The following is a 25,547-nucleotide window of genomic DNA, read 5'->3' as shown; positions in this document are numbered from 1 at the left end:
AAGACAAATCCCATGTTTCCCTCTTAATAGGTATTAATACACAGAAAAGTATAAAGAGAATTAATATCAACATTGTATCCTCGAATGTTTGTTTGTTTGTTTGTTTTAAATGTGTTGCAGAACAATTCTTGAAATATATTCAGACCTCAGAGCATCACACAGCATATATACCTGACTTCCTGGGCCTCCAACGCTAAATATCAAGGAAAAAAATGAACTTAAGATTTCTTAAAGATGAAAAATGAGAGATCTTTAACTCCGTTTCCTAAGCCTCCCTCTCAAAAGCCTACCACCCGAACTGGCACACAATTCATCCTTCCCACCGACCCTCTTGCCCTTCCTCTCCCCGCCTCAAGCTTGGCGAGGGTAGAGCAAAAGCAGCCAGTAACTCAGGACAGGCTCGTTCAACGCTTCATCTCCCGCGTTAGCGACCTCCTGGCTTCCCGGAACGGGAGGGATCCAGCAGCGCTTTAAACACTCAGCTCCGCAGAAATCCAGTAGACGCAAACATCGGCAGGTGGAGCGCGCCGATGACGTGCACGGTTAGCAGGATTAGTCGTGCGTGTGTGCTCAGCTCGCTTCAGCTACAGAAAGTCGAGAACTGCACCGCATTTCATGGCAGAAAAATTTCGCGCAGCTCGTTGAATAAACAGTCGTTTCAAATAAGTCCCACTAGCAGCACGGGTAATAAACTTGAAGCAAACAGCAAGGAAGAAATTGTCAAAATACTAGTTATAAACAGCGACCAAAACTTGAACTGGCTTACTAGTAACTCGCACAGACATTTGCTGAACTAGTATTGCCCGATGAAATTGCTCACTGTTGTGGTCAATGTTTTACAACAGAAGCACTGTAACATCTATGACAGACTAGCAGACAGTAAAAGCAGGGCAAGGCCAAAATTAGTTCACAGCCATAATAAGAAAATTATAGAATAAAACCACTAAAGTGACATTAACTGTAAGACGAGTTTCAACTATGAGCGAGCTTGTATTTGCTTTTAATGAAGTTTAGTCACTTACAGACTCAGCATAATTTTAACCTTATTTAAACCTGTGCAAAGTAATAATGTATTTTTAGTAAAGAGCTGAGCAACAGCTAGCGAGCGTCCTTAACAACGGAACGGCTGGCAACGTAACGTACCGCCAGAGGAAAGCAAAGCAAGGCCAGGCTTTTCTATTAGAGTTCGGAACCACAACAGTACTATCAGATAAAAATGAAACATATCATTCAGTCTGACTGCAGCCAGTCAGGAGCAGCATTTACAAGGATGCCTGGAAAAAAACCCAGGGTGACATGAAACAGTAAGAACATAAGAATAAATTGGAACTGAGTCCGTATTCCTCAGCGGTGAGGAATAACAACAAAAATGGCAAGACAGACCTGCTCATGCCTGCGAAAGGGTCAGAACTCCGCTCCCTCCAAGCAGGAGAGGCAGCCTGAAAGAAACCCTAACGAGACATTAGGGCCCTGCGCAAGGGTTTACACTGAACCCCCAAGTCACGTCAACGGGACAGGAACGCGTGGTGTTGTTTGCTGAGCTCCTGCGGACACATTCCAGCTGCCCGCTGAAACAAGCCAGGCAAACAAAAAAGCAAAAAGAAAAAAAAAAAAGGACAGTTTTGTGTTCTTAAGAAAGCTTGGCACTGACTTTTGGGGAGGCTCCAGGAAAGCCAAGCAAAACACAAAACGCTGGAGCCAAAGGAAATCTTTGATCAGCTGGAAAGGGTTTGATCAATGTTAAAAACTTGTTTGCAAAGCAAATACCCTACTCCAGCAGAAGGCGGATGCCATCCTGACACCTCTGAATTCCAGCCCCACTTCAAGCTCACTTGGCCTCTAGAGGCAAAACATTTTTTTTAAACACGTTCCTCATCCTTCTCTCATCTAAAATGACTTTCTAAAGCTCCCTGCTGAGTAGGTGATGTACTTGCACAACGCTTTTATACTACAGAGCACCACGTCACCCAGATGTCAGCAAGAAGGACCTATCCAAAAATGAACACCTGGGGACTCTAACTGGAACGTAAATCTGCAAAGCAGCCAGCTGCCTGAGCGGACAGGACAGTCACCTCTCATGGTTTACTACCTCTACCCTTGCTTTTGGTTTCAAACCACGCTGTTTCCTGAGGCGATGACCGCAATCATTGGATGCGTAACTGAGGAAAGGTGAGTCTCCTTCCAAGTCTCGAGCTCGCTCTTGGCACTCAGACTTGCCTTGCAGTGGTGTAAGCGTACATATAGGGACACCGTGGCTTTGTTAATAGCGTCAGGTTTACTGTTCTTGCTTATCTCGGAATATTTACCTCAACTGCTGCATTTCCGAGAAGTCATAGAATTGTAAAGGCCAGAGGAAAATTCTCAGTTTACTAAAGGATGAGAATATGGTAAAAAAGAACATGCTTTATTTGAAAGTACCGATAGCATGTCTTTCTACAAAACCCATCATCCTCAGTTTGCTGCCGCTACACGAAGTCGTGCCTGAGGTTTCGGTTTATGGCAAAAAAATGTTCAAACCACGTATTATCTAAGGTAAAAAGTATTCCAAAAGATTAAACAAGATGAATTCACTCCACAGTCTGGAGGATCTAAGAAGCTAACTGCTGGTACACAACTTCAGCAAGTCACAGCAAGTCCCGCAGAGCAGAGACGAAACATCAGAAGCACCAGCTCCTGATGGTTTGAGCTAAACAAGAACTCTGACTTCTTATCGACTCATTTGAGAACACTTCGCTGCGGTGTGTAACCGAGGCTGAGACTAACTGGAGGTGAGACAACAAGGTGAAATATTTTTGTAATATTATAATTTTTCCTCAACCTAGAAGTCTCATTCAATAGCAGAATGATTTGATTTCACAAAAACGAAGAGCATCTCCTGTAGTCAGCGAGAATCCTAAAGAACACCACAAAGGATTTTATATCCACATTAAACTGGCATTTAGTAACTAGAGGTCTAAGTTACTTACCTGAAACAGTATAAAGATGAGGAAGAGCTCATACACAACACTGACACACAGCCAAAACCTCCAGTAAGCTACAGAAACAGAAACGGGATGTTAGCAAGCTTTCCAGCAAATCAGCAGTCAACTGTTCATTTACTGTAACATAACTAAACATTTCAAAAAGAGATGCTCCCACGAAGAAATTCTAAAGCCCAGCATTCAAGTAAAGCGTTCACCATCCTTCCTAAAGAGTACAACCAGAAAGGCTCTTTACCTACCAGACAGGCTGCTCTGCCAATTTCCCAGAATTGCCCAGGCAATGACCTGGATCTGTGAGAACGGACCAGGATCCCCAAGAACGCCCCAGCCCAATGAACGAAATATTTAGGAACTGGATGGAAAGATGCATGCTGCTTGCAATGCTTTCTAGCAGTCCTTGGAAGAGAACCATAGCCTTCCTGAACTAATCCGATTTCTTTCTCCACGCTCTCACGTAACCCGACCTGTCCAGCTTTGGTTTTCCCAGCCCTATCGTGGCTAACGCGCTTTCCCAGCTCCTGCCTGTGTACTGCTAAAACAGACAGGACTAAGGCCAGCAGGAGGAACCACTGCCTTCACTTTCCTAAGCCCATCTTCTTCCCTGAAGACAAGGTTGTTTCCTCAAGGGGTAGAAAGCATTTCAAAATACCAAAGATATTTTCACTTTTACTAGGCATTAAATAAAAAAGAGGTACCAAAGGTTTAGCAGGTGCTAGATGCAAGACCTATGAGATCATCTGAAACTCTTCATAATAAGAGAAACATCATGCAAAACTCAGCTGCTGCAGTTGTTTTTCACCCTCCGGAGATGTGCGAGTGCAGACCTTCTCACACTGAAGCAACACCTGAATCTGAAGGGTACACAAATTAAAGTGTTTGTACGCTTCCAGCTCCATCACTGTCCCCTCAGTTCTTCTGAAAGACTCAGCCTGGAGGCAGCAGGCTCTCCGACTGCCCTGGGTGCAAGCTCTGCGGCCCCTGGGCTGCGCTCATGCCCCCAGTTCATCCTGCTCCACCCAGAGACTGGTTTGGCCTCTGTTCCCCAAGCATCTTCTGGGCTCTGAAATCTCATCCCGCGTTTTTGTTAACTCCTGTACAGGAGGAAGCAGGTTAACGTGGAGCCCATATGTGCACAGACAGAGCGCTCCAGCGTTTCTTCCTAACCCCATCCAAAAACTTACACACGGTAATTCAGCCAAACTTGACTCATTCCAAGTGGATATCAGTAACATCACACACTAATCACCCTGGAATGATTTTCATAGACTCTCCTTCGGGTGTTTCCTGTTCACGCTTACAAAACAGAGCTCTCCTTCCATGGTGACATCTCGGCGATAGCTACAATCGCACTGGGGCAAAAAGGGACCAAGACAGTTGTTCATGCGGCTGAGTGGAGACAGCAGGCTGTTCCGCCTGCGTGAACGTGGCTTGCCCTGAAGTGAAAAAACCCAGAACCCTCAGGCCTGATTTGGGCATTTATCTCTCTTCACTCCAAGGCACCGTAAGTATGTTAATGGGTAACAGCAGGACCATGACATGAATAATGCCAGAACTGAACATAAACTCCGGGCTTGCAAACATACTGTTTGTCAGCTCAGAACCTGAAATCAGCTAGCTGTGGCGTTGCAGAGCTTCCCAGAGGCTTGCTTGCCCCCTGAAACAAAAAAAGAGAGTCATCTTTGCCCAATTCAGCCTCAAGTAGCAAAAAAACCCAACCAAACAAAAATATTCCACATTTTTAAAGAAGTCTCTAACAGCCTGCTTCTGACACCATCATTAAAATAGACTGAAATGTGAGAAGGTGTGACCTTTTGTCAGCAAAACTGCTAAATTAATTTCACCAAAATGGCCTACTTTACACTTGCAGGGGGAAAAAAGGAAAAATAGAAAAGGCAGGTGTGGCCTGGACAGCGGGAAGTTCAGAGCTCTGGGACAGCTTTCACTGGAAATTTGGAACTTTTAAGATTTTTACTTACAGTCTACAAACATAATTGTCATTTCTTAATTATGCAACACAATGAAGTGTCTTCTCAGGGATCAGTCATTAAAAAAACCCAAACCAACCTCTAAACGGACGTTATGAGGTGGGTTTGCCCCTTGGTCTCCTCGAGGGAAGGAAAAGCAGAGTTCAGCCTACCTTCTCCCTGGAGAGGCAATAACTAGTGCCTCTTGTGCGGCTCTCCTTGCACAAGAGCTGTAGAAAACACGACTTGAGACTTCTGTCCTTCCTTCAGATTTGGTTAACTTTCAAATCCACTGGCAAATCTCTCACGGAAGGACGGACCCAGAGTGCGTGTGCACTCTTGTCTTTCTAGAATGCAGCTCAGGAAAACCAAACAAGCAAAAAGCCCTCCCTCGGTCAAAGGATTACGTGGGAGAGAGGAACCTCTCCCACCCCGGCACCGCTGTGCTGCCGAAAAGCACTTCAGCCTTCTGCATGTGAGTCTGCAGGACAGAAACACAGGGGTGACTTAAAGTGAGGAAAAAAATCAGGTTGCATTTGATACGGTGTTTTCTATCCTTTCCTATAAGGACTGCATACCTTGAAGAGTAAGCACTATGTTCATGCCAGACGAATTAACCTTTCATTAACACACTTCTCCCACAAGAACTGAGCACTGCTTCCTTCAAACATCACCTCCAGCCTATAAGCCTTAAAAATGCTGAGTGTTTTTCTGACCTATAAAGCCCTGTATGACAGATTTTACACTACTCGGACATAAACGTGGCAGACTAGTTCTGAAACTGATGTACATATAGTTCAGAAATCAGAAAAATCTAAGTCCTTAGCTGCGCTTTTCTCCTCCTATATATATAGGGTTCTGGCAACAGAGGATCTGCAGCTGCTGAACATGCTCAGCAACACTTCATCATAAAAAAACAAGACCTGGTTATAATTTAGTACGCTCTCCCCAGCCGACCTAAGTACCCAAGAGGTTTTGAAGACTACTTTATACCTGTGCGTGTACACCAGAAACAAGATGTTTTCAAAGCTGTACAAACATTGTGTTCTCTCTCTTCCTGGACTGGCCTCAGCTTTAGCCATAAAGTTATTTTTGGCATACCTCTAATATTTGTTTTCCTTAAATGCACTTGTCACCATGAACCTCCCTCAAATTAGGACTATCTTCCTGATTAAGTAGGCTTCAACTAATCATTTACCTGATAGGTTAGTGATTACTATGCTCAAACACTAACCTGGTGCTGCTGTAGGGAGGCTTGCAAACACAAGATGAGCACTTAACAAGAGCGCGCTGCCTGGCTGAGCGCACAACCAGCACTTACCCCTATTTATCAACAGAGGCGCAAGTTTGACCTATGCCACCTGAAAGGCTACCTGAGTAAGGAAAAAAAATTCTAAGTTATTTGCCCAGGCAAGGCACTTACCTTAGAGCTGCGAAGCGGGTGGAAGCTATGAAGTGCTAATCAGAAGTCGCACAGGGCACGAGCAGGGAGAACTGTCTGCTCCGAGCAGCCCCGTGAGCCTGGGCCAGCACACGCCTGCTCCAGTTACTGCTCCGGAGTACGTGGCTTTCCATAGCAAGCTCAGGTTCAAAAGCACCACCCATGACCCGAGAGTCGCAAGGGCCAGGAGGTGGGACAACCGAGAGAGCAGCAGAGGCACGCCAGCCCTCCAGACTACTCCTAGCTCCACGTGGGCAATTTGGTATTTCTAAACGCAGTGCCCGAACACATTAAATGCTAGTTAAGATAGAAAAATATGAGTTAAAGGCTCAGCTTGTCCAAACCCCTACACAGAGACTCATTTATTCCACCCAGTCAGTGAAAAAGCAGCCAATTAGTCTCGCTATCCCAATAGTCCAATATATTTATGCAAAACCAGTGGTGAGTACCCAGATTCCTGAATTGTTAAAGGAGTTGTCAGGAAGAGGCAGATCACGTACTATTCCCTGGATAAAGTTCTAATGAAAGGATTCCTCCTTTGCAGAATGAGAAGGCAACCAGCTGCTCCATCCAGTTCCACCGGCAGCCCGTTCCGCCAGTGCCTTCCACCCAGGGACAGAAGAGACCCAGTTCCCGCCTGCTCATTTCCAGCCACTTCAGCCCTCCAGCCTACGGGTTAGTTACGAACTTCCTACTTTAGTCTCCAAACCGCTTGTGCTGTCAGGCATGATGTGTTAAGTCAAAATAACTGTTGGCAAAGGTCGGGAATATTAAAAGCGATTTCTTAGGGCGTTAATAATTGTCATGGAAAATTACAACATGGGCATGTAAGGAAGGCAAAAAAAAAAAAAAATCCCCAGTCTGGATGGATACCACTTGGGTGGTGGCTAAGATCAGTTTCATTAATGGCCTTAGTGAAAAGTGGGTTAATAACACAAAGCACAAACAACAGCAGCAGGGAAGACGGGGACAGCAAAGAGAAAATCAGATGATCTCCAAGGACCAGAGTGATACAAGAGCTCGTAACACGGTCTCACACTTAGGAACCGGTAAGTTTTCACGTTAGCCCATCAGCTGAAACAGAAGCATTCGGTATTATCTGCCACTCACCGAGCTGTCACTGTAATACAGCCATGAAAAAAGCACGTGCACTATAAAGACAGCTACCGAGGCGCTGCCAGAGAGGTACTGGGAAGTAGTAACTGTCACAAAACCCATGAAGTTCTCCCACATCTGCAATATTCTGCACAGTTCTGGACAGCCCTTTTCAAAGACGAAAACTCAAAAGACACAAAGAGAAGACCAAAACATTAGGAGGAAAGCAGACTTATATTGAGGGGGGAGACTAAAAGCAAAACTTGTTGCTTTAGCAAAACCAATGACAAACTGGTATATGTGAGTTGTGTATAAATAAATCGGGTGGATAAACACTGAGTAAGTAGAGCTATTTAAACAGAACATTAGCCACAAAAAGAAACCAAAATATAAACCACCTCGGAGCTGGTCATAAATAAGTGCGCATATACTGAATAACAGGGCTCCGAAGTCACCCGACAGAAGCAGGGCGTGAAACCTAGCTACATTTAAGACACAGCCTGAAGAATTCACGTAACAGATCTGATGTGGCTGTCCGTGACCGTAGTGACCCGGCTGACCCAGAGGCTCCCTTCTGCCCTATAAATGGAAGCAGCACACACCAGCGGCCTGTGCTGCCAGTTCCTTTGAGATGAGATCTTTCTCCTGGAGCAGCACCACCAAGCCAAGGTCAGAGACTCAACCGCCTGACGGGAACTTCCTAACGCGCCCCCCGGCAGCTGGCGAGCTGACGCTGGACCTCACCGGGCTGCAACGCCATGCCCTCTGCTGCCTGCAAGGGACTTCCCACGGGAGTGGTACGGAGAAAGACTGCCAGTCTCCTTTAAACCGGCACCCAGACGTCCTGCCGTGACCGTGCACGTACCCACTGTCCTAGCCAAGCGCTACAGCCCCCGCAAACCACGCTTCAGAAGATCATCCCGTCAAACACGCTAGAGGAAAGGTGAAGTTAAGACAAAAGACGAGATGAATCCACTCAGTAGTTGAACTGGTTGAATACATGGGAGCTTCTTCTATCACCCTGTTCGTGGACGATCTGATTCTGCTGAAAGATGCTCAGCTTCAGTCCGGTAACTGCTGTAACCAAGAGAGTAGCAGAGAGAGGTGGCAAATGCTGGCTCAGTCTACACTAGAAGTTTGCTGCTGTGGAGATCTCCGACCTTCGGACTTGCCCCATCCAATTTGTACTACTTTGTTCTAGGGAATAAAACCGACTTCTGTCCCAGACAAAACCACTGGATGTTCTAAAACTGAAAGCACTCAAATAGCACCCGTGTCCTTGAAAGGAGTCATTTGTCTTATAGGAGGAACCAGAATTAACCGTAACAGGAAGGAAAGACTAAAACCTGCTATTTAGTGAGACCTCAGAAATGCAAACTTCTGAATGACACCTTACGTCTGCAGAGGTGTGCTGCGGGCATTGCTCTAAAACAGCAACTGCTTTATCGACCTTTTTAATGCGTCTGCTGTTTCTCATATAGAATAGCATGCCTAAACTGGAAGGTTAAATTTTTGGCATAAGAAATACTTATAGCTTCATTTGACTGCAGGAGAGCCTAATGCTTTCAGGACTATTATGTAAGCCTATATAAATTCCCTTAATTCTTTCTCAATGATTCCCATCTAAAAAAAGGCAAAAGATCAAAGATATTGAAGTATTTTCATACTTCACCTGATATAACACTACATGGAAGTAGTGTTGGGCTTTCAAACGCTTTCAGGACTTACGGTCTTACTGGAAATCCTTAAAATCGTAATCAAGGGTTTCTAATCTACCAGTTATTGTGGATAATGGACACAGAGCAAAGGGAGCGTAGCGCTCCGGCAACCGGATACACGGTCAGAAGTGCAGTCCCATTACAGAAAGGAGGAGGAAAAGGAAAAAAAAAAAGGGATAAACAAGGGAAGCTAAGGTTTCAAGAATCTGGCAGTTCACACAAAGCTTTTTACTAACAACAGGAAGCCAAAAACAGGGAGATCCAAAGAAAAAAATCCTATGCTACATGCGGACTGAACGCGCTGAAGGATCGCTGTGCTGTTTGGAGGCTGGCAGGCGACCCGAGAGGTGTGCAGTGTTAATGAACCTCTGTTATTATTATTATTTACATTAGGACTTACCTTGCTACAAGCAACACAAATATTTACGTTCACCATAAACCATGCAATTGATCAGAAATATCCGAGGGACTTAAGCAACTTAAATTACCTGGATGAGGTCTTGAAAACGGTCCATCTTTAGCTTGCGTAACTCCGAAACATAAGAAAACCAAAATACTGGCAACAATACCTCTGAAAGTGAAAAAGGGAACAAATTGTTTATATTGCATCATCCTCCTAATGAAATTGTAAATTATATTCTTTGATGTAAAAAAGGTCTGGTCTGTTTCTTAACTACTAAACACGTCAATCATAAACAGATGCCTTTTGGAGATTGTATTTCAGGGAAAGGGCTATAAATTCCTGTACTTTTAAGCGCGGTTTCATGACAGACTGTTGCAAAGCCCGAGGTTTACCCATCCATCCTCCTCCCTTCCTCCCCACTGCCTGCCTGCTTCCCTGCCTTCCATTTTGCTGTCCTTTACTGGGAGCCGGCCAGCCGGGCGAGGAGCCCCATCTGCCCGAGAACGCACCCAGCAAAGCCAAAACAAAGAGAGCAGCTCCTCGGTCCACACGATGCGCCCTAGCCTGCGGGGGATCAGGAGGTGCACAGTACGGCAAACGCTTCCCCATGTCTTTGAGCAGTCAGAGACACGTAAAAATTTAGCTGCGAGAAACCTCTCAAGTTAGAGAGCTGCTCATTGCGCCAGTAAAACGTCAACGACATTTAAAAGATTTAAATCTGAAAGACACTAACTAGTAAAGCATGCCTACAAAAATAATTTTAGCACTTAACCGAACAAGAAAGGGAGAACATGGCAACAGTTTCATTAGTACAAACAAGCTCTTGTTTGTGTGATTTGAAGGGCTGATTCAGAGACGCAAGACAAGGAAGGCTGTCTGGGAGGGCCTGTGCATCCCCCGCTGTTGCGGGCCGCCAGCGGGCAGCTCCGCTCCCTGCCCCTGCTCCGGCTGCAACCCCCAGTGGCATCACGCGCTGGAGAGCCGGTACGCTGGCAGATGGAGCCCTGGCCACCTCGGTACCTTGCTTTCTCTGTGGGTGTTCAGCGACAGGAGCTGGAGATCATCACCTTGCAGGTACCCACACACCTAGATTTGTGACCGTGGCTGAGCAGCAATCACTTATGGCCAAAAACTCGTGTAGAAAGGCATCTTAGAAGAGAGACTGTTCCGTGGCTTGAAATTCAATGTATAATCCTGATGCATACGGGATTTTTTAAACGCGAATTTGTTTTTTATATGGAAAAAAAAAAAACCACAAACAACTTTTTTCCCCCCAAGAACCCCTGCTCAGCATTCAGAGTATTTGGGAGATGTGGACTCCTTCCACAGGCATTGTATGCAAAGGAGGTCACTCAATATTTATTTAGCTACCCTCAGAGCTGGAGCTCAGCCCTGTCAGCTCCTCCTGGGTGCTTAACGGCAGAGGAGAAGTCGACAGTTGTCAGACGGGATGGACTGTTTCAAGGCTGCTTTGAATGCTGTAGGAACTGTGTGAATAACAAGTCTCATCCATCAGACAGGTTTTGCAGCGCAACATCTCTTTGGCTAACGAAGTAAATTTTCAACTGCCTTTACAACAGAGGCAATCTGATCACATATATCCCGTGACACAGCAGCATCTGCGTGTATGGTCCTCATGAACTTTGACTAGATTTACATATACAACTTTTCTATAAATCTTATCTTAAAGAAAAAATTCCTCCTTTAATTACCCTAGCACGTCGCAGGAAGGAAAATGCCACTTAAACGTCAGCATATAAACAGATGCAAATACAAATCTTAGCTATGGATACCACACCCCATGGTCTCACAGGTTCACGCTCTCATTTGGTTTTTGTCCACCATTTACTGATGACTTCTTGCATGAATCCGGCCACTCGCCCTGCCCTCAGCTGCTTCTGCGGGTGACTGATGAAGCGCTTTACAGGGGAGAAGACGGGAGCCTCAGATGACTCCCTACTGCTTTCGCTAGTCCAGGCAACACAGCAACAGGAGCCAGCACAGCGATTCGTGTTCTTTGCTTCAATTTTATCTTCTGCTCTAGGCACCTAATGCAGTTCGCAGGCACTCTGGCACCTCTCAGCAAGAGCTCAAGAACAAAGGAGGTTTGCAAGCGTTGCACCTAAGCGCTGAAACACTGCTCCACTGTCATTGTGCAGTAGTTGGAAATAAAAAAGCGTGACAGCTAGAGACACTGCTCATTGGTAATAAAACTACTTCTGTTCATTAAGCAGGCAAGTGTTCCCATGAAATCAGTGCACGCAGCGCAGCCTCATGCAGGCCAAAATTTTAGGTCAAAACACACAACAGCTCTACGTGAAGACTGAAAAAGATCTCAGGGTAGAATAAGGTATTTTAAGTTATGGAAGCAAAAAAAAAATAATCTGTGACTTAGGCATGTTGTGACTGTTTTACTTCTGCTCTGAAATGCCTCTTTGTTCCAATATACACTTAAAGAGCCACATAAAATCGGTCAGGAACGATGAGATACAAGAGAGCGGCAGGCACACGGATGCTGAAGACGGTAAGAACAACAGCTGGGACATGAATTGAGCTGGAATCCTTCATGCTTAATGGTGCTAAACTTGGCACAGCACTTACCTCAAAGACCTTAGAAAAGAGATTTAACTGTGACCAGACAGGAGTTCACTGAAAATTGACTCCGCATAAGGAGTGTGCTGACCAACACAGACACTTCCATCCAGTCTGTAAATCAGGGCCAAGGCAACAGAGGTGCAGCTTAGGAGAGGCCCACAGGACTCGTGCATTACGTCTGCACTGAGCTTTTGCTTGGAAAAAGTAATGATTTGGCCGAGTTACCGACTGTCTCGGAATTCGGCACGTAGCTTGAACAACTATGGCAATAGCATAAGGGAGCAACATGAGAGGAAACAGAGATGTATCCTTCAAAACCAATAACAAACGCCAATATTTGGAAGACCGTATACGATTCTCAGGATGCTGCTTTTCAAGTATTTTTGCATCTAGATATTGCAGGCAGTATTCCAGAAGCAGAGATGCAGAAGTGATCAAAGAACATTCGCTACTCATTGCCTGGTATGATGCCGTTAAATTGATTTTAACAACTGGACACATTATCCCCTGCACTGCATATGCAGAAAGCAACTTCTGTTTCATGAAAGAAAGGTTAATATGCTCATTAATCTTCTCTGGTTTTGTTTTTATTAAAGCACTAAAGGCTCTAATCTCAGTACTAAGATATTCCACTGAGTCACCTTAGCTCTGTATTACTCCCTAATGATGTGTCATCACTTCTCACTCAGCTTTTCCCCTTCTTTATTTTGAACTGCCATTCCAGAGGACGTCAGGCCTCTGTCTGTTCCCTAGACTCCCTCGGTATAACTGGGAATAAAATGGCATTTGTTCACACCAAAGCCTTGCAGAAATTTTCCCAGCTCCAGACAGGGCGTTGTGTTCCAGCTTGTTCCATTTCAGCCCCACGCACGAAAATACAACCCCCCAGCTGGGCACATGTGCCAGCGCTGTAACTGACAGAATAACAACCGAGATTAACTCAGGAAATACCCTAATTCCTGCATCTCCATGACAATGAAGACTATATCCTGAGTCACTTTAAAAAGAAGTAAAAAAATAGGAAAAAAAACTTTTAATAGCAAAGGGGAAAAAACAGCTTTATCTTTAAGAAACCAGACCGGCAGAAAACAGAATGATTTTCACGCTCACAGCAAGGATGCTTTGCAGTCTGTAAGCACTCCCTTGATTTTTAAAATATACTTAGATTTTTAAAAGACTACTACTTTTCCCCCTTTTTGTTCCCTACTCTATTTCTTTAAAAAGAGAAGAAATGCGACTACATTTAATCAGTTTAAATTATGGTAAAAACAGACCACACATGTAAGACTCGTCTCATTCTTATTTTCCAAGAGTTTCCCTTTGGGCTACAAGTTCTCATGTTAATTTTCAATGACAAATAATGATCCGTATTGAAATCTTAAACGTAATTTGACAAAAAGCACTTAGAGTCAGAAAAATTTAGTCACGGCTCACATAATTTAGAAAGTTTGGTTATTTTAAGAAAAAGAGGCAGAATCATTGCCAAAGAAACACAGCCAGTACTTCGGGGCTTTTTAAGTTTCGTATTTTGTTTCAAATCACACCCGCACGGCAGCCACCAGGTATGACACGGAGTGACGCTAAACGGATGAGAAGTTAAATTCAACGACCAGCAAGGGAGCTTATAGACTCGTGCTTGCTTTTGTCACTTTCTAAGGGTTTGGGCATTTAAACAAGTTAATGCAAAGGTCATTTGAGGTAGCTTATCCACAAAAAAAAAAAAAAGGCGCGTACGCTAACTTCATACAGCTACCCTTTTCTAATATACACCTTATAGAAACGCTTTCTCAAATATTTACCTCTTTGTATTGTAGGCTGTATCTTGTGGTGTTTCTTCAAGCAAGGTTACGTAGCCCAGTGCACACGTGAGGATGAACAAGACTGTTAAGGTATGAGCTCTCCTGCAATTTAGAAGAGAGAAAATTGACATCAGAAAGCAGAAAAACTTACATCTTCACCTGTCAGTGAAGCCTCAGGAAGCCTAATTAATACACAGGCGGCAGTCAATAACGCTACAGAAGTTTTATGTATTGTACAGCACAGAAAACAGAGTTTCCCCAGCACGAAATGTAGTCATCAGTCCACTGTGCGCTGGCATGCGACAGAGCCCAGCACAGGAACGGGGCTCGCTCGTTTTCCCCCCGGTGCTTTGCGTTAAGGAAGATTTGGACAAACGCTTGCCAAGCGAACAACAGCAACTTGAAAAATTTACCACCGGCTGTGCTCACACTTCGATCTGAAACCCTCCAGATTTCTCTCCTGGTTTGTCAGGTATATACTTGACGGTGGTGCTGCACAGCTCTGTTTCAAAGCCTATTAATAAAAACTGCAGCAGACTGAACAGACTCTTAAGACAAAACAGAAGGGAATTCACTCCAGACATGGGAATTACACATGACAAGAAAAACTAGTCATTAAAAAAATCTCTGAATGAGAACAGTTGCAATTGTAAGAATTACGATGCTGCCTCTAGATGCCTTATTTCCAGTAATCCTTACAGTTTCATTTCATCTCGGATCTGAAGAGCAGGTAGGGGCTGACGGCTAGAGGTCTGTGCCTGCAGAACTACCTACGGCCCCCTCCACACCAGGGGTTTCTGCTGGAACAACCGGGCCAGCCAAGCCCCACAGCAAGGCTTGCTGGTGGTGGTTCTGCGCTGTCGGACTGTGCAGCCCTGCTGGTGTGAAGCGCCGGTACAGGCAGAGCAGTGCCAGTGTACGTTCCCCATCCGTGAGAGTCCATTTGCTTATTCTGATTTTGGTAAAGCGCTTACGTGTGAAAGAAAAAAGAGCTAAGTACACACAGCCAGACCCAGGAGTTAAGAGAACTTACTGCAGCTAGTTGATACGCATGCACGTACATCTACTGATTACGACATATATAATAACCTTATATTGCACTGTCTGCACTTTTTTATTTTATTTAGAGTTGAAAATTCCTTTCCTAATGAGAAGCCATTTGTTGTTTTCAGTGGAAAACTTACCTGACCTCAGCTCAGAAGCATGGGAAGTCTGGCCATTTAAGATCGAATCATGAAGACACGAGTTCTGTTTTAGAAGACTACAGAGCATCTCTTAATACAAACAATTAAAATCACACAGGTATAAAGCATCAAGCTTAGAGAACAGAAGAACTGTGAATGAAAATGACTGTATGTGACAAGTATTTGTACATACCGGCTCTTTTTGCATTTTCTTTTTGTATTACATTGTAAGAGAAGCTAGCGTTACATTTCCATTTTATGCCAAAAGACCAAAGTTTGTATATATTCAAGTTGTACAGCGCACAAGACCTGGAGATCACCAAGCATTGCTAAGAAGTCCACTGACTTACCTTTAAACGCCAAACCCAGTAACCTCCCTAAAATGGCTCTGAAAGTTAAGGTAAGCATTATTTGAACTACAGTTTCATCCTAATCCAAAACGCAGCCACTTCTCACGGAATCCTTTTAATCCCACTGGAAAACTCATGCAATACCTCATAAGCAGATACAATCCTCTTCTGCCACTGCTAAAAAGGTGTCCGGCATTTAACACTATCCTTCCTTGCAGTCCGGAGGACACAGACTAACCAGCTCCAGGGGGAAAAAAAAAAACAAAACAGAGAAGGACCCACGAGCGTGTTCAAAATTAGCAAGGAATAATAAAAAAAAAAATACGCAAAGGCTTCGCAGCAGCAAGCCTCCTGCTCACCAGCGGCATTTTCCCTGACTTGCCTCCCAGGACGCCAAACCCCAGGTGATTCGGGCATCATATACGTAACACTCACGCACCGCCGCGTGACTCGGCGCCTATGCCACAGCAGCTGAAACCTACAGTAGTCTGAAAAACTACACACAGCCCTCTCCAAGGAGGCAGTACAGCAGGGGACGGAATTAAATGCTCTAGTTCACTTAAATCAGACCGTAGTCTTGCTCACTGCCTTTATATAGGTATATAACTAATACAAAACCAACCTATATTTTGGTCATAGAAAAAGGTTACATTAACTGCAAGGTTATGCGTTATATTTTATGCCTTGTTTTATTGTTTACTTTTTTGAAACTAATATCTAAGAGGCTACTAAAATAAACCTAGAAATGCTGTCTTCCATCCTACCGTTTCACCATCTGAACACCTATAGGAAGTCAATTACTGTTTCAATGCGCTGAGCGTCATGTAAATTGCCAAAAAATCAGTTACCGGCATGCCCTCATTTAGAGAAACACATCTCCGCACCGGTGTACTAGAAGAAGGCTGGTCCAGCTTCGTTCACTGCGGGGAGTTTGGAGCAACGTAAGCGGTCAGTGGCTGAGAGCTTCGTGCGCCCCGCGTTCGGGTTATTTTTGGTGCTGCAACCAGCGACCTGAAATTCAACAAGCTCCCCCGTTTAAGGAGGAACAAGAGGCTATGTATCTCCTCCTCTCCCTTTTAGTTCAGTTTTCATTTCCAACTGAAGCCAGATCCTCTTGCAGCAAGTTCTCAAGATGGTTAGTCACGCAGACGTATTTTCAGCCTAGCATGAAATCCCGAAGCCAGGATGAAAGGCTTGCTCGATTGGTTTGTCTTCTGGAAAGAGCAAGTTGGCAGCTCTAACCAGAAAACTGCGAGCAGTGACAAAGCAGCGGCAGCTGCCAGAGGCAGCAGAGCATCACCCAAACCTACCTGTCCGAGGGGGAAGGCAAGCAAAGATAGATACACACCCTATCTTTCCACAGCCTGAGAGTTAAAAACCATACGGAACAAGACAAAATGTGCAGCAGTTAGAGGAGCCAGAAAAACAAACAGCACACAGGAGCGCTCGTACGAGTGAAGTCAGGATGACTTAAACCGCGTAAGAGGGATTATTTTCAGCTCCATGTACGCTTTAAAATAATACAGCAAGAGGAAGACAACACAGCTAAGACCATCCCCAGCAAGGTAAGCATGACAGGGATTATGCAGAAAGGCTTATGTTCTCCTAGGCTGGAGCCTGTGGAGACTGGGAAGAGCTAAGCTAAGCAGACCCTTGGAATTATACAGGAGTTTGGGCAACACACCAGGAGCAAGGGGGGACAGACTGCAGCCAGTTCTAGCAGATTTTATGTCAAAAAATCCGAGAAAGCAGTGCCTAAAAGTATACGCATACAGAAGTATGTAAGGCCAGGAAGGTCAAAGAGAATCCACAACAAATCCCAAACTACTAAAAAGCCAGAACACTAAGTAGCTTATTTTTCTGCACTAGTGTTTTTCTGTCTTTCTCTATCTCACATCTAGCTCTTTCCCCATTTAAACACGGGGGCATTTAAGTGAAATAATTCAAGTTTTGTTTTTATAAACACACTTGCCCTGCTAACTTAGTCGAACACCAAGGAGAGCAATACAGGCGGCCCTACAGCCCTCCCCCAGCCACTACACCTCCCCTGCACCCCAGCGCACAACGAAGCGGGGGCCGTTCCAGCGCGCCGGATTAAGTTCGATTCTAACTTCGCTTTGCCATGGCAATCCATTCTTTGTCACATTTAGAAACCGTAGGTTCTCCACGGACATTAGTATCAGAGCTGTTATTTTCCAAATAAAGTGCATGACAAAAATGACCTAAGGAAATGTCGGAAGCATCTGGTTTTTGGGGGAGACTGGGGCAGGGAAAGGGGGGAGCCGCACCCCGGCAGAGCGGGCAGGCCACGACCTCGGTCATCCTCAGCACAAACCCAAATCCGCTTCAGTGAGCGGGACCGCGCTCTCGTAATCCATTGCTTTGCTCCGTGTTCTTGGTTGTCATAACTGATGCGGTAACTACATTAAAAACAATAGCAATGATTGAGAACACCATGCAAAGGGTTTCTTTATTAATCGTTTTGTCAGTTCTCAAAGTGAAACAAAATTCCCAGGAACAGCCAGTACGGTTTGCCTCTTTGGTTTAAAAAGTTACGTTAATAGTTACTGCTAGAGAAAGAATCTGTCAACAAAAACACCTAGTTCCATCTTGGCCTATCATCAACTTTTTCTCAAAGGAACAGTTTTTTTCTTGATTCCGAAGAATGGTAAAGTCATAAAAGCATTTCTGAAAGAGATTTTAAAAGATGAACGAATGTCAAAGCCCTCTACCCTCCATATACCAACCCATCATCTGACACACGCTGGGAACTCTAAGAAAACACGACAAACAGACAGTACAACCAATCTGTTACTTCAACGGCAGTAGAGTGTTTCAGTTATTGTGAAGAGTAAGACACAGGAAAACGCAACAAAAATTAATAACAGTTTAAAACTAACCAATATTTTGGCATTCAAAATCGTAACTAACAGAGAAACAATCCTGTTTGGATATACAGAGGGTTTTGAAACCTTCAACAAAAAAACCCAACCTTGGCCATAATCGTGACAATACATCCAAAATCAGAGACATGAAACTCAGACGTTCGTGTTGCACGGGGCCAAAGCAAGCCGTCAGGCCTCGACATTTCAGAAATAAGAGGCTGACTGCCAGTTTGCGACACGCGATCTCTCTCACCCACCTAGATCACAAAAAAATAATCAGTGGCAACCAAACCGAAGCGTGTGCTTTGTCCGTGACACTGCCTGGAAGCCCCAAGCACTACATCTGGAAGGCAACAGAAACGGGGCCGTTGGTTTTAAGCTGCAGGCTGCATTTTAAAATCTGTTTAAACTCTTGGAGATGATAAAAAAGTACCTATTCTTAGCCCAGTAACAAGTCTTCAGCACATCTATAAAGGTACACAACGCTGATTAAATTTCTGTACATACTTGTGACGCTCCAAAATAGTAACGTTCCTTTTCCTTGCCATAAGCTGGCGCCTCTCATAAAATGATCACTCAGTAAGAGAGTGATCCGTACACAAACCTCTATACAGAAACCAGAACAACGGATTAAAAAGCAAGGCTTCAGCAAATGTCGTTTTCCTTTGAACGAGGAGATAGAAAAGACAAAGTTTCCTTTCATCCCTTCTACAGAGTTCACAAGTCAAAGTTCCCCAAATGATCTATTTTAAATATTAAACATTTTTATCTGTTTAAACCTATTGAAATCTTTGTCTCAGGTTTCAGTTTAAAACAGTTCCATTGAGACTTTGCATTACAGATAACACACACTTTAAGCAGGTCTTTTAAAAAAATGGCAATAAACGGGAATGGGAGGAAGGCACCCTTGTGCCAGATCTAACTGCATAAAAGCACGGAGCTGATCTTTCGGACTGATGATCCATTTTGCAAACTGCTGTAGCATTCCAGTCCCGTGACGGCTCCCCGATGAGCCAGGGTTCCCCGGCCCGCGGGGAAGCAGCTCTCCACAGGGAGCTCCCACCGGCCCGGCGCTCACACACGCTCTCTGCGCACAGGACACGCCACTGGAAGGAAAGGGATTTCTCAGGGTGAGACTAATCCTGCGCCCTCCCGGCACGCTGAGCCGCTGACTCCACCAGCCCGTGAAACCTCACTTGTATTGCTTGCGGGAGCGGGGGCCTGTCTTCGCGCTCCCCCCCGAAAGCAGCCCTAGGTACCCAGGCTGACTCCCACCAAGTTTTCCCCCATTATCCTTAACGTTTCTGGAGCGTGTTTACAAAAAAAGAAACCGATACAGAGAATTAATACTAGGCGGGGCGTTAAACTCTCACAAGGTCTCTGCATAAAGAGGTTTCTTCTACACTTCCAGCTTACTTGAAGGAACTATGCAATCCCGTCCTTTCAGGAAAGGGTAATAATGCAATTCTAATACGGCGACTCTCGGGAGGCAGCTACCCTCATCTGCCACAAGAGTTAACGTACCCGGCCGGCTAACGTGCCTTAGTCGGGTTGCACAACCGCCTCCCGGATGTTCGAGCAACCGGACACTGCCAGGGCATACCGAAACACTAAAAAAGCACAGGCTGAGTGACACATCAGTAGCCTGATGCAAGATTTCTCTGCTCGAGTGAAGCAACATGCCTAAACTCGGCCAATTCTGACCAGGTAGAGGATCAGCAGAGTGGATCAGCAAACACAGACCCTCACCACGGCCCACTTTAAGGCGGCAAGCTTTTGTAGTATGGAAAAAAATATCCAGCAAATGTTAAGCTTCCAACAAGCTTGAGGAAGCGGTGCAGCCAACCCTCACGAAAGGGTACAGAAAAAAGTTCCTGACAATTTGCAGATCTTCTGTCTCCCTAATCTCTCGTTCAGATAAATCATCATCTCCTCCTCCAGACAGCCTTATAGGAAATCTCGTGCTGTGCAAGGTGTTTTAGAGATAAGAACAATGTATAAGGAATGGCTACGCAATACTTTGTTTTGAATACCGATCCCGTATTTCCAAAAATGGCTGGTTTGCACGCACGTATCCTTATTTCCAAAGAAATGTCCCTGGGCTGGCCATCAGGAAAGATTTCTCACGATACCGAATAAAACGAAACATCCAGGCAGAAGCATCTACTGGCTACCTTTTCCTTAGCTGCGATTTCTCTGCTTTTTGCACCAAACAGGCTGAATTAATTCCTATGAAAGCTGTATTAGCCCACAGTCTTCTCCCTACCATTTCCCTCTTTCTTTCTTCTTTTTCTTTTTTCCCTTTTCCTTTTCTTTTTCTTTTTTAAACTTCCTGAGCTCCATAGATATCTGCTGCCACACTATGAGTTCAGTAACTAACATCATATCCACATGATGGCAATATAGAATTATTTAGTGTGAGAGACAAAAACACACCAATAACCAACAGAGGCCATTAAAGCTAATTAAATTCAAATTAAAGTAAGGCTTAGTAAAAGCAATTAACCCATACAGTCACAACGTAATGTGGTGGCAAAGATGCATCTGGCACCTCCCAACATCTTCAAATCAAGACTGGAAGCTTTCCTGGAAGATATGCTTCGGCGAAATACAAGCTATGAAACATACACAGAAATCAGGGGTAACAGAAATTTTAGGAGAAAATCATACACGGTATCTAACTAGATGATCCCAAACTGGTAATCCAAGACCCGGCTGGGCTGGCATGCAAAGACTCAGCACCACACCGCCTTCTGCTGCCTTTCACTGGCTACTGGGGAGGGGGGGGAACGTTTCCTCTTCAAAAAAGTTGCTGCACACCTCCACATTTATCACACAGCGGAGATAAATCAACTGTACTGTTTCACTGAGCTTTTTTTGCTCCCCCACAGAAAGACACCCAGCTCCTCTTTTTCCAGTTTCAAGTATCCTTAGGCATCTGCCACGGTCACTGCTCACAGGTGACAAGACTCCAGCTTCTATTGGATTCACCTTTTCCCATACACAACAAAGTCCCAGCAGCAAAAACCTGTAAGACACATCAGCACTCACTCTTCCGCAGGTTACAGAAACCAAGCCGCACAGATGTTGTAGAAAGCTCCAGGTGGGGATATTTAAAACAAACAAACAAACAAACCCGGTGGTTTCTCCATGCTAGCTCAGTAAAAGTATCAGATCTACTGTGCTTCACACTGTACAAAAAATAAAAGTCAAAAGTCTCAGCCACAAAGAGGTCCTTTGTTAGTGTTCAGAAGCTAACTGTAAGCAGCCGGGCAAGAAACAATCAAAGGTACTGGAAACAACAGCGACCATGTTTGCCCGGGAGAGCGGCTCGCCAGGCAGGCCTGACAATTTCCAGCTCTCTGCTAGCAGCAATAGATGTTTTGAAATTCATTCAGGGGTAACAGATAGAGAGGCCGCCAATCTGTTTCATAAAGCTCCTTCCCATTTCCTCTCTCTGACAGTTCCCAAAGACAAAGAGAGCTGTCAAGGTACTGACGGAGCAGGTTCCAACAACGTAATTAAAATATAGTATTTTCCAGTTTCAGGTTATTAAGACTGAATAAGAACAGAAGTATTAGACAGCATGTAACTTGTTTTTCAAAATTTTAAAAAGATTTAAAAAGAGCAGGCAGACAGCTAGAAAGTACCACCTTTCCCAAGGGTCGCATTTCTAGCGGTAAAATTACCTTTGCAAACTGAACTACTGTACTTCTAGAATGATTTCTGACTGCGTCTACAAGTCCCAGATTCCTGAATTTTCGCAAACCGAGCAGGCCACGTGGGTAACCTTATCCGCTAGCTTCTGAACTTTAAGGAGAAAATGTATTTTCCATACTTCTCCACACGGGCAAAGTAGTAGCAAAAGCAGAGGGCACCTACTCTCTTAAATTTCCATTTTCTGTGACCACCTCCATCACACACAGCGCAAGAAGAGTAGGGTCACAGGAAGAAAATCGTTCCTCTGTATAATCTTTATTCTTGGCCACTGTAAGAACTGAGTCATTACCAAAGGATATGCTAACACACTCAACACTGTCATGCACAGGTCAAAAGGAACAGTAGGAAAAACCTTGAAACTTTTATAAGCGTTTAAACTCCCGGCTGCCAGTGCAAGCGACATACACTACTAGGGAAAATAACATCAACTAAATATCTAAGTTAAGGAACAAGTCAACAACACGCTTGTCCGCGCTGCCCTCCTGGATGGGACTAGCCGACAGAGGGGAAGCTCCCTAAAGAACGGTGGCACACTTGGACTTTCAAAAGAACAATTCACGTGGACAAATTAACTGCAGTTACAGCCTTCATTTCAGGATGACAATCCTGTACCGGTGGCAGACTGCGTGTTGGCCCCACAACAGGAGAAAAGTGCAACAAGGTGAGATTACACAACAAAAACGGCATTAGGTGTTTTTCAGGCATCACAAAACACCTGGCAAGAGCCACCTTAACTAGACAGTAAGAAAATGAGAGTTTTACCCATTTTCCATTTATAAGATGGCCCCACTCCGCAGACCTCGGCAGGATCCAGGTATTCAATCGCTCACTCCGCCTACATGTGGCACCGCTAACGTGCTCTCCAAGAAAGTTCCGCTTGCCCTCAAGACGACGACGTCCCTTGGCTACACTTGCGTGCCTCAGGCTTCCGCAGAGACCACCCTGCGACGATCCAGCAGCATCTGAGCGTCTCTTTGCAGTTCGTACTGGCAGAAATATCACCTAGAATCAGCGGCTTCATCAAGATCAACACCCCCCGCTCCACTGCTGCCCAGATTGGCAGGGCGAGAGCCAAGCACCCTCCCCCTTGTGCTCCTTAATGTCAAACTCGAGCCAAATCATAGTGCCCTTGGCTCATATTCCAGACTAGGGACTTGAATGTCAGCGTGGTTTCCTTAACCAAGAAGGACGTGCATTTAACACACACAGGAAAGCTATGGACATACACACGCGTGTGCTGAAGCCGATTTCCGGAACAACTCCAGCAAAGATGGGATTTAGAAGCACGTTTCTAGAAACAAACACATCTCTTCCTGCGAGGACTGAGCTTAACAAAAACCGATTCGCCCCATCTGGCCTAACACAGACAGTCATGGCTTTCTGCACCACTTTTCTGGACCGAGGATGCCACAAAACCATACGAAATACCTGCCCAGCAGAACTTAAGCGTAACTTTGGCTTTCTAGAAGGATTACAGGAAAGAACATGGACAGAAAAGGCCTCTTCCAAGACTGAGGGAGGGGGAAGAAACAGGTGGAGTTCATACACACGATGCTGATAAAACAACCGGAATGGAGCATTCGAGTTTGCCCGCAGAGCGCGGGCTCCCGGGTGCCCGAGGACACCGCCAGGCGCTCAGCCGGCGAGGCCGGCCGCCTCGCTCAGCAGGACGGACGCTGCTGGCCAGGGTTTGCGACCAGGACCGAGAAAGGGGGTGCCACTGCCAAAAGTCACTCCTAAATCACTGTTAAATTGCCAGGAAACGATAATTAATGGTACCACAGTGCCAGGAAAAACATCTTTAGACACAGCCTACGGTTTCTCCGTAGCACCGGGATCTGTTGCAGCGAAGCCAGAGCAACGCAAACTGCAGGCGATGCACAGCAGCTTTCCCTTCTCCCCCCCGGAGCCCCCGGCCCGCCGAGCCCCTGCCCCAGCGGCCCCGCGGCGACAAGCGGCCGGGGGAAGCGGGCACCGCGGCTCGGGGCGGAGGCCTGCTCGCCGCCGGCACGGCGAGGTGAGGGGGCCCGGCCGGGCCTCGGCCCGAGGGGGCGGCTCTCACCAGAAGAAGGTGTTGGTGCCGTCGTCGTACACCTCGGACTCGGTGCTGCGGCGCAGGCCGGGGCCGTCCCTCTCGGCGCCGGGCGGCGGGGGCCGCTCTGCCGCCGCGGCGGGGCCGCCGCCGTTGGGCTGCGGGGGCTGCTCCTCCAGGGCGGCCTTGCCCGGGGCCGCGCCGTGGCCCCGCCGCTCGCCGCGCCTCATGGCGGCAGCGCCCGCCGCTCCGCCGCGCTCCTGGGGAGGGCGGGGCGCGCCGCGCGCCCGACGCGACCCCACGTCGGCGCGGAGCGAGCGCCGCCTCGCGCGGCCGGCGCAAGCGCGTAGCGCGCCGGGAAGGGGAGGGGGGGGCGTCCCCCGTTGCCGTGGCAACCGCCCGGCCCCCGCCGCCATGGCTGCCGCAGCGGGGAGGCCGGCGCCCGCCCTCACGGGAGCGGCCAGGCTTCCTCCGGCCTCCCCGGCTCCGGGCTCTCCCAGGGAACAGCCCAGGCTGAAGCGCAGGCCCCAGCCCGGAGGAAGAGGTGCCCGCAGCGTCGCTGCTCCCCCGGGGCTGCGGGGTCACCCCCTCGTCGGTGAGGAGATGCCTTGACACGTCACGGCTTGCTGTGCTCGATATCCTCACGGCCCGAGCCCCGCGGCCCTGAGCTGGGGGTTGGAGTGGCGTTTTGGTGCCACAAAGCACCGCTGCGGGGTGGGAGAAGGGAAGCAGGGCTGATGGAAAGCGCAGCAGGAATCCGGGTGCGGGGAGCCGGGCGCTGAGGTGACCCCGGCGCTGAGGTGACCCCAGGTGCTGAGGTGACCCCAGGTGCTGAGGTGACCCCGGCGCTGAGGTGACCCCAGCGCTGAGGTGACCCCGGAGCTGAGGTGACCCCGGTGCCGAGGTGACCCGCACAGCTGGGAGGACGCGTCCCCAGCGCCGTCGCTGCCGCGCCACCGTCAGTGGATGTGCCTGGGGCTTGCGAGACCGGGACCTGCCTGTGTTGGAGGGGGCAGGCCTTCGCTCGGTCGGAGGGGAAGAAAAGCACAGAATGCTGCTTTCTCTTTCCAAGGAAATATGGGGGGGGGGAGAATAAAGAAAAGAGTCATTTCAGCTGTGACAGGAGAGTGTTTGCTATGTACATTTGCAAACTGTAGAAGTATTGTAGCAACATTTGATGCTAAAAATTCTGTATCTTTTGGCAAACGTAACCAAAGAATGCCAATTAAAGGAACTGGCTTAACTCTACGTGCACTCCCTTGAATTACTCGGGGACAAGTGCTCCTTGCCAGCCTGCTGTGCTTCCCGGTTAGTCCCGTCCCCAGTGCTGTGGCTGTCCCAACTCCCGCTTCCTTCTGCAACGCAACGTTAACCGTCTGA

The 25,547-nt window shown here is 46.6% G+C and overlaps 1 protein-coding gene across 2 annotated transcripts in view; it reads right to left on the bottom strand.

Moving 5' to 3' along the window:
• The window catches only part of PTDSS2 (phosphatidylserine synthase 2), a 40,726-nt gene extending 16,318 nt beyond the window's left edge, over positions 1-24,408 (bottom strand). Inside the window, exons 1-4 of one of the 2 annotated variants that reach the window (XM_087739425.1) lie at positions 24,198-24,408; positions 13,997-14,098; positions 9,688-9,770; positions 2,967-3,034 (exon numbers count right to left, since the gene is read on the bottom strand). In XM_087739425.1, coding sequence (XP_087595551.1) covers positions 2,967-3,034; positions 9,688-9,770; positions 13,997-14,098; positions 24,198-24,397 — 453 coding nt within the window. In that variant the 5' untranslated portion in view covers positions 24,398-24,408. Of the gene's footprint in view, positions 1-2,966; positions 3,035-9,687; positions 9,771-13,996; positions 14,099-22,897; positions 23,092-24,197 lie in introns of those variants that run through there. The other variant, XM_009463638.2, reaches the window with a different exon arrangement.
• Positions 24,409-25,547: the final 1,139 nt, after the last annotated feature.

This window comes from Nipponia nippon, unplaced genomic scaffold (genome assembly GCF_047370975.1).
Source record: "Nipponia nippon isolate SJK-2023a ecotype South Korea unplaced genomic scaffold, ASM4737097v1 scaffold_10, whole genome shotgun sequence".
In the NCBI taxonomy this organism is placed as follows: domain Eukaryota; kingdom Metazoa; phylum Chordata; class Aves; order Pelecaniformes; family Threskiornithidae; genus Nipponia; species Nipponia nippon.
This window is presented reverse-complemented; position numbering and strand designations above follow the sequence as displayed.